This window comes from Monodon monoceros, unplaced genomic scaffold, assembly GCF_005190385.1.
Source record: "Monodon monoceros isolate NGI ecotype Baffin Bay Population unplaced genomic scaffold, NGI_Narwhal_1 Super_Scaffold_22, whole genome shotgun sequence".
Lineage (NCBI taxonomy): Eukaryota > Metazoa > Chordata > Mammalia > Artiodactyla > Monodontidae > Monodon > Monodon monoceros.
In genome coordinates, this window is record NW_021703779.1 from 116,525,112 (window position 1) to 116,534,828 (window position 9,717).

At 40.9% G+C, this 9,717-nt stretch overlaps 1 protein-coding gene across 2 annotated transcripts in view; it reads right to left on the reverse strand.

The window, feature by feature from the left end:
* The window catches only part of MCF2 (MCF.2 cell line derived transforming sequence), a 64,090-nt gene extending 59,079 nt beyond the window's left edge, over positions 1 to 5,011 (reverse strand). For both annotated transcript variants that reach the window (XM_029240671.1, XM_029240670.1), the window contains exons 1-2: positions 4,987 to 5,011; positions 421 to 535 (exon numbers count right to left, since the gene is read on the reverse strand). In XM_029240671.1, coding sequence (XP_029096504.1) covers positions 421 to 535; positions 4,987 to 5,011 — 140 coding nt within the window. The remainder of the gene's footprint in view (positions 1 to 420; positions 536 to 4,986) is intronic.
* Positions 5,012 to 9,717: the final 4,706 nt, after the last annotated feature.

Consider the following 9,717-nt stretch of genomic DNA (forward strand, 5'->3'; position numbering starts at 1 on the left):
AGCCTCAGTATAATTTTTTTTTTTTTTTTTTTTGCAGTTACGCGGGCCTCTCACTGTTGTGGCCTCTCCCGTTGCGGAGCACAGGCTCCGGACGCACAGGCTCAGCGGCCATGGCTCACGGGCCCAGCCGCTCCACGGCATGTGGGATCTTCCCGGACCGGGGCACGAACCCGCGTCCCCTGCATCGGCAGGCGGACTCTCAACCACTGCGCCACCAGGGAAGCCCTCAGTATAATTTTTATAGCAATTTAGGTAGCTGTCAGCTTTCCCTTCTAAGTTATTTCTTATCTACTCTGAAGGTGAGTCTTATGATCATTTATAATAACAAAAGCCACACTAAAACACCATTTTCCTGTTACTACATTCAAATGGGTAGCCAATAGAAAGCAAACTGAAAAAGAATGTAATGAAATGCTATACCTTGCAACAGACGTCAAGTAAGTCAGCACTTTTGCTATCACCTCTTCTGGTATGCATCTGAAATTACAATTTTCCGGAAACGTAATGATCCAAGCATTGTCCTTTCCCCGGCCACCTAAAATAGTATAAAAAAACAAATTAGCATTTATGTGACAACAATGCAAGAAAGAAGATTTTAGATTTGAGAGGGGTGGTTAGAAGACAGTCTAGGGCCAATGCAACTTTTATAAGGATGATGATCTCCACAGAAACCAAAATGGCACCATGCTCCTGCTGAAGTCTAAAAAGTGGCAGGGTGGTTTTGAAATAAAAAAGGAGAAAGAAAGAAAGGGGGCGGGGAGACAGAGAGAGAGAAAGAAAGAAAGAAGAAAAGGAAGGAAGAAAGAGAAGGGGGAGGGAGGGAGGAAGGAAGGAAGAAAGAAAAGGAAAGAGGGGAGGGAGCTCCGGAGTAGAGAAGGCAAAATGAGAAAAAATTTCACAGAATGTGTATAATAAATGCAGTTGAAAATAGAGCTGATCACTCATATTGGACAACCATGGGTTTTGGGAAATAACTGTTTCTATACCAATGCTATGAGCCTAAATTCAAAGTGAGTCACTGACAGCTTGATAACAAGTGGAAACCTTGATAAAATTGACCACTTAGAGTCATGGTGAGCATGAAAAGAGTATAGGATACAAACTATAGGAAATAAGTGATGTTCTAACTGATTGGTGGAAGAAACAATATAAGCAATGGAATAGGAATCTTACTAATGCAAAGAAAGAAAGACCACAAATTCTCCATGGGTTAAAATTCAGTGTGCACCCCACTCCACAGCCCTCTACGCAGCCTGGAGGATTGAGAATGAAAGCCACCTAGTGCAGGGATGAGCCTTACATGTGCCTAAGGTCCCACTCTGTAGTCAGCCTAACACCTGGGCACAGAGTGGGTGCTCAATACATATTAGTGCTAAATGGAAGTTGAAAGATTATTTTAGGGGAAAAGTTGTACTGTGGCGCTTGAATTTAGCTTGCTAAAAGAATTTTTTTGAGAGGTTTAGTTGTAATTCTTATTTGGCTAAATTTAAGTGAATAAAGGTACAGGATATAAAAATATTCAATATGCAATAAAACTATGACAAAGGCAAAGGAGAGAAAGTAGAATGATAAAGCAACTAATTCCAAAAGAAAGCAAAAATGGAGGGAAAAAAACAAAGAATAGGACAAATAGAAAACAAATAGTAAATGATAGGTTTAAACTGAGCCATGAATAATCACATTAAATGTAAATGATTTTGACACCCCAATTAAAAGTTAGAGATCGTCAAATTGGATAAAACAATCAAGACACAACTATATATTGCCTACAAGAAACACACTTTAAATATAAAGGCACAAAATATATATATATATATATAAAGGCACAATGCATTAAAAGCAAAAAGATGGAAAAAGATATATCATGCTAAGTAGTCAAAAGGAAGGTGTCTAATTTTAGACAAAGAAGATTTCAGAATCAAGATTAAGAAGATCACTTGATAATCAAACAGCAGTAAATTCATCAAGAGGACATAACAATCCTAAGCGCTTATGTATATAACAGAGCTTCAAAATACATGAAACAAAAATGGATAGAGCTGCAAGGAGAAATAAACAAATCCAGAATTTTAGTCAGAAATTTCACCACCCCCTCAATAAGTGATAGAACAAGTAGACAGGAAGTTCACTAGGAAACAGTACACCCGAATAGCAATCTCAGCACTGTGACTTAATTTACGTTTCTAGAACACTCCATCCAACAAAAGCAGAACACATATTCTACACAAGTGTACTTGGGAAAGATCAAATTCATTCCTTGCCTTAATCTTTACCAACGGAAACTGAAGGGAGGTCCCCATTCCCATAGTATCTGTTGAATCAAACTAGACCAAAGTAATAAATCAAATGACGATAAATCTTTATAACATTCTAGACTTAAAGAGCAGGATGAAGAAAGATAATCATGGAAAATGATGGCACCCACCCAAGAATTTTAAAGGAACTCAAAGGAGAAACTGTACAACTCTGAACCAAGAGATTAGCCAATCATGAAACAAAGGGCCTCTATAGGTATTGTATGGTGTAGAACTAGGAATATAAATAATGTATAACATATAATGCTCTCTCTCTCTCTATATATATATTATATATAATATAACTTAGACTTGCCAAGCAACACTCAGGCAAACTATACCTGTCAAAGGAAAGAATGTTGGTTCTTGTTAAGGACAGATTGTCATTGACTAATCTATAAACCGTTATTACTGCTGAGTACCTACAAGTGCTATACTAGGTAGTAAACATGCGAGAAAAGAACAAGGGAGATATTTATATTCTGAATTGGGGGTTTTCAGTATTTTTCCCATTGGGAACCCTTTCTTCAAAAGAAACGACAGGCATAAGCATTTTTTAAAACAACTAGAAAATTCAGATAAGGAAAGAAGTTGTGGAGCGGGATCTAGGTCTGGGAACAGGTCCTGAGGGTGGTTCTATTTGGAACACAGTTGGAAAAACACTAAGAAGCTTCAGTAAAATCCCTGAATCTCAACAGTGAAAGCATACCACACATTTATACCACTTCTAAAATAAAACATAAAACCACATTAATTAAGTCACCACAATTACCGCTAATTATAATCATTAAAGCAGAGGCCAGATTGAAGTGTCCAATTAGGATCATCTGTAAAGTAAATGTGTGTTTAGTAAACCGAGCATGTAGGTATCATTTCAGAAGAAATAATTAAACTACTTAAAAGGAATAAGATGGTCTCTTGTACTCTCAACACTTAAGAAGGATTTTCATGCAAACAATGCATATACTCATAAATTCTTCTTATCTGTGTAATACAATAAATATAAAGTTTAATGGCATAGTTCAAGTTACTCTAACACCTGAAAGGAATCTGCTTGTCTTTAGGCAAAGCTTTCCCTAGATATCTGACCAAATTAAAAAGACAAGGGTGGTTTCCCATTGCTGTATCTCTAAACATATGTAATGCTTTTGAGCAGCATTATTCACAATAGCCAAAAGGTGCAAGCAACCCAAGTGTCCATCAATGGATAAATGGATAAACAAATGTGGTCCATCCACACAACGGAATGTTATTCAGCCTTAAAAAGGAAGGAAATTCTGAAAAACGCTACAACATAGAAAGACCTTGAGGACATTAGGCTAAGTGAAATAAGCAAGTCACAAAAAGACAAATACAGCAATGATTCCACTCATATGAGGCACCTAGAATAGTCAAATACCTAGAGACAGAAAGTAGAATGGTAGTTGCCAGGGGCTAGACGGAGGAAGGAATGAGGGGTAATTTTTTTAACAGGTACAGAGTTTCAGTTTTATAAGACAAAAAGAGTTCTGGAGATGGATGGTGGTGATGGTTGCACAACAATGTGAACGTATTTAATGTCACTGAAATGTACACTTAAAAATGGGCTTCCATGGGCTTCCCTGGTGGCGCAGTGGTTGAGAGTCCGCCTGCCGATGCAAGGGACACGGGTTCGTGTCCCAGTCCGGGAAGATCCCACATGCCACAGAGCGGCTGGGCCCACGAGCCATGGCCGCTGAGCCTGCGCGTCCGCAACGGGAGAGGCCACAACAGTGAGAGGCTCGCATACCGCAAAAAAAAAAAAAAAAAAAAAAGGGCTTCCATGGTGGCGCAGTGGTTAAGAATACGCCTGCCAATGCAGGGGACACGGGTTCGAGCTCTGGTCCGGGAAGATCCCACATGCCCGTGGAGCAACTAAGCCCGTGTGCCACAACTACTGAGCCCGCATGCCACAACTGCTGAAGCCCGCACGCCTAGAGCCTGTGCTCCACAACAAGAGAAGCCACTGTAATGAGAAGGCCACGCACCGCAACAAAGACTAGCCCCGGCTCACCGCAACTAGAGAAAGCCTGCACGCAGCAATGAAGACCCAATGCAGCCAAAAATTAAAATAATAAATAAATAAATAAAATTTCATTAAAAAAGAAGAAAAAAGAATAGTTAAGACGGTAAATTTTATGTTATGTGTATTTCATCACAATTTTTAGAAATTATATACAAATACATATACAAATACCTATACATATTTTAGAAAAGTAAACTTTTTTATCATGTGTAAATGAAATCCTTTTAAAAAAAACTTAATACATGATGCTTAATTAGGGTGACTTGCAGCATTTGTAATGAACATTTAAGTCATCAGAGCTATGGTGGAGGGGGAAACCTCAAAGAAGCCACCTGAGTGGTTACCCTCTCACTCAGCCTGCACCCACCTAGGAGAGGTATTCCACTTTCACCCATCACAGATTGCTGAAGACTTGCCCAAACGTCCAATATACAAGACTGGTAAGACTGGTTTTAATCACATATCTAAGCATATTTCAAACCTCTAGTTATTCTCTAAATGTCCGTTTTTTAGCAACTACATGCACAATGTATGAATGTTTATTAAAATATAAAAATTATACAGCCACTTATATAAGAAGGACCAAACTAACTTTGCTAATAGATTCAAACATTCATCCGGTCTAAATATATGAAAAAGTCTACTTACCAGACAGGAAGGCAATGTCTTGCATTAAGAAATGGCTGATGTCCTTCACACGGAGGAGCACCTCGGTTTCTATGACAAACGAGAAAGGGAGAGAAACAGCGGGCACGTTAAGAGGACAGCCAGAAACGCACACGTGATTTCTCATCGTGTCGAAAAGAACTCTGGGGGTCCCGCAGATCTGCATCCCCAGACGCACTGCTGACCTTCTCCTCTCAGCCACATAAGAAGGAAATCACACTCTGGACAATATCACTGGGTAAGGAGGACCAGTGTCCTCGTTCTCACAATCTACGCCTGGGACATAAACTACTTTCACTCACCAGAAAGCCAGGGGCAAAGGTCCAAACTCCAGGACATCCAGATTTATTTATCTAAAGGGTAGATAGTCACATAGAGACACTGGCATAGTGTCTTTCACTTCTAACAATGCCTTTCACTCTGCAAAGCTTTATTAGCGACTACAAAGCACTTTTCGGATCGTTTATTGCATTGGATACTCAAAATAACCCAGAGAAAGGTATTATTATCCCACCTTACAGGTCAGGAAAATGTCAGAGAGCAAGTACAAAGTATTGGTTAAGCATGTGAGAAACCTAGATTCCAATCCCAGCTTGTTGCATTTACTGGCTGTATAAACATGTACAAGCTACTTAGCCTCTCAGAGCCTCAAGTTTCCTTACCTGTAAAATGGGCATAATATCTACCCCACAGGGTGCCTTGCCGACCAAATGCAAAATAACTGGCATAAGAGTCAGTGTTCCATGAATGGCAGCCTATTAACTCATCTTTGACCATTAGAGGTGGGACACATCCATGTGATGTTCAATATGTTTTAGTTGTCCCAGATCTTAAGTGCTAATTTGTAATGTTCGATTCTAGTGAACTCTACAGGGGCCCCAGGTCAAAGTTCACTACCTGCCTCTGGCCCATGAGCAAGGATAACTTTTTAAAAGAAAATGGGTCATCAAACTCAGCTATTCTAGATTGCTGGTTTTAACGCCTGTGACATCTCTCAGAGAAACCATGTTTTCCCCTTGCCCTCTGATACATAGGGCCTTCAAAGACCTGGTCTCTGGTGGTGTCAGACTGATGACACATTACCCTTCTTAGTGCTCTTCAGATCATACCATATGGAGGTGGTGGATCAGGGCCCATCCTGCTCAAGGGCCCTGCACAGACAAGCTCTCAATGACCCACACCAGACAGTGGAATAGGGCCTCTGTTACAGAGCCACACACACACAAGCACACACACACACACACACGATTTGAAACATAAATTCACTGACAAATTTATTTTTCATAAGAAACATGCCATTAAAAATCCACCATTTGTCAGGACATAAAAATCAATTCCTAAAAATGTCTTGCAATTTAAAAAAATTAGGCTCCTGGTACGTCCCAGTCTTCACAACCCAAACTGCCAAAAGCAGTTATTTTTACAATGGTACATGCTTCCTCTGATAAAAGCACGTGTTTATGACAGTCACAAACATGCGTCATGTATTGACATTTTTTATGCCTGGAGACCTGAAGGAAGGATAAGATGGGGATAGTGCAAAGAGGACTAGAACTTTCTCTGCTCTCAGAGGCCTGCACAAGTGGCAATGCCCCAAATGTGTTCTACCGTTTAGATGAGAGCATTAGGCATTAAAATATTCCTACATAATAAGACCCAATTTTCTCCCCTGCTTTGATCAGTAGAAATAGCTATCAACATAAATGGATACATTTTATGTCATGTGGCAGATCTGGAAGCACTAATGTCTGCAACCTGGTTCCTCCCATACCATTCAGCCTCTTGCACAGTTACAGAAACTATGTCTACTTACTCTACAATTTTTTTTAATCCATTCACATCATCAGAGAGGCATCAGGGCATAAAATAAAAGGCTGAGGGCTGAGAATGGGAGGACCTGGGCTCAGTGCTGGCTCGGCCACTGAGCAGCTCTGGGATCTAGGGCAAGTCACTCCCTACCCCTCAGCTCACTACCCTCTGCGGGTAATACAACAAATGCTTTCCAAGGCCCCTTACATTCTCTGAGATCCGACAACAGGTAAAATCCATAGATATAAGGAAAACACACTGTCATAAAATGTCTCCCACAATTATGCCAACAAAATGACATTTCCACACTAACAAAAAAGGATAAAATAATGGTTAAAAGAAACAGACTCACAGGTATAGGGAACAAACTAGTTGTAACCAGTGGGGAGAGGGATGGTGGGAGGGGTAAGATAGGGGTAGGGGATTAAGAGGTACCAACTAGTATGTATAAAATAAATAAGCTGCAAGGATATATTGTACAGCACAGGGAATACAGCCAATATTTTACAATAACTATAAATGGAGTATAACTTCTAAAACTTGTGAATCACTATGCTGCACACCTGAAACTTACATAGTATTGTAAATCAACTACACCTCAATTAAAAGAAATGGTTAAAAGAGAAGATGTTAAAAAAAAAAAAAAAAAGAGAAGATGTTACTACTTTAAGAAATGATCAGAGACTTCCCTGGTGGCTCAGTGGTTAAGCCTCCATGCTCCCAATGCAGGGGGCCCAGGTTCGATCCCTGCTCAGGGAACTACATCCCACATGCATGCCACAACTAAGGAGCCCAACTGCCACAACTAAGGAGCTGGTGAGCCACAACTAAGACCCAGAGCAACCTAATTAATTAATTAATTTAAAAAATGATCAAGTTCTGGGTTGGAAACAGACTGAAGGGAGAGAAGATAGCAGGAAAGGGAAACAGAAGCCACGGGGTTATCACTGAGCAGCCACAAAAGACAAGGTGGGCTTTTTGCTGAGAAGAGAGAAATAGAGTACAGACTTTGGAGAAAGCTGACACTGAGTTAAACCCAGCTTTGTATCTAACCTTCTTGAATTTCCACACAGATTTCCTCCAGAAATGTAAAAGTGAGAACAAATATGGTTTAGAATGTTCTTCTTGATGACCCTTTAAACTATTACTCCAGAGCATGAGAAATAAAAAGCCTGGGTCACCGAAGCCAGATCAGGTCCATATTACAGTATATTCCTGTTGACCAGATTCACATTTGATAGGAGGTTTGCGGAGCTGTCCCACGTGGTAAGGTCAATCACTCAAAAATGAAAGGCGTGCATTCTCCTTACTTTGGACTAGTTGTGCAAAAGGGCTGGTTGGGAAGGCAAAAAAGTACTAACTCAATAAGTAATCTGACAAACAGCCTCAAAAACACCCCGATGGAGCAGCTCTTCATTGAAAAGCTCTGAAGAACCAACCATGTGACTGTACAGTTAAACACAATCAGGCACAAACTGAAAACAAAAGACGAGGAGAGTGCTTGTCAACTCATTCATTCCATACATTTGATCAGGAAGCAAGAGAGGCAAGCTTTTATTGCCTTGGCCATAAATTGCAAACTCAATCACTAATATTTCCTTTATAACATAACAGGTAGTTGTGCAAATGAGGATACAAACTCAGAATGCAAATACAAAGAATTTTTAAAGTCCTAAAAGGCATGGAAGTAAATAATATATTTAGGATGGTTCGCAGAGGAGGAAGGTAAACCCATCCAATTAGTTGATCCATTTTGGTTGTGTCACTTGCAGAAATAAAAGACACTTGTCAGGGCCTTCCTTGGTGGTCCAGTGGCTAAGACTCCGTGCTCCCAATGCAGGGGGCCCAGGTTTGATCCCTGGTCAGGGAACTAGATCCTGCACGCCACAACTAAGACCCGGCGCAGCCAAATAAATAAATAAATATTTTTAAAAAAAAACCACTTGTCACCTTGATACAGGGTGCCCTTTATAGCTTTTAAAGATTTATCTTGCAACCATTCACTTTTTTTTTTTTTTTTTTGGCTGTGTTGGGTCTTCATTGCTGCTCACAGGCTTCCTCTAGCTGCCTCGAGCAGGGGCTACTCTTCGTTGTGGTGCGCGGGCTTCTCACCATGGTGGCTTCTCTTGTTGCAGAACACGGGCTCTAGGCGCGTGGGCTTCAGTAGTTGTGGCACGTGAGCTCAGTAGTTGTGGCTCGTGGGCTCTAGAGCGCAGCCTCAGTAGTTGTGGCACACAGGCTTAGCTGCTCCGTGGCCTGTGGGATCTTCCCGGACCAGGGCTCGAACCCGTGTTCCCTGCATTGGCAGGCGGATTCTTAACCACTGTGCCGCCAGGGAAGCCCCATCCATTCACTTTTTAAAAACAAATATTTATTGAGCACCTACTATGTGCCAGATACTAAGCTGTGGATAGATGTTCTGGGTAAAAGTAAAGATTCGCAACCAAAAAAGTTTTGTGATATTGGGGGTAAAGCATACTGCAACATTCCCCAGCAAATACACACACACACACATTGCAACTTCCTGGGTATGGGCTATGTATGCAGCGTTTCCCAAACCTACTTGATCAGGTACTTCTTTGTTTGTTTGTGTGGTTGGTTGGCTGGTTGTTTGGTTGGTTGGAAGTTGGTTGGTTGGTTTTTTCCCTTCAGAGAGAGAGAGAAGACAAACAGAAAGCCACAGAGACAGCTACACAGACTCCATGTAAAGAAGCACTTGTTTTAGAAGTCAGAACTCTCTGGAGATGAAATGACCGCCGTGGTGGGTAGAGAAGCCTTTCCCTACCACTAATAGGGTTGGAACGAAGGCCAAGCAGCTCTGTAGCAAGGAGGCTAGAGAGGACAATGGAGCGTGTAGGTGGATTGGAGTAAATGATCCTTCTTGTCCTACTTCTCCAAGAGTCT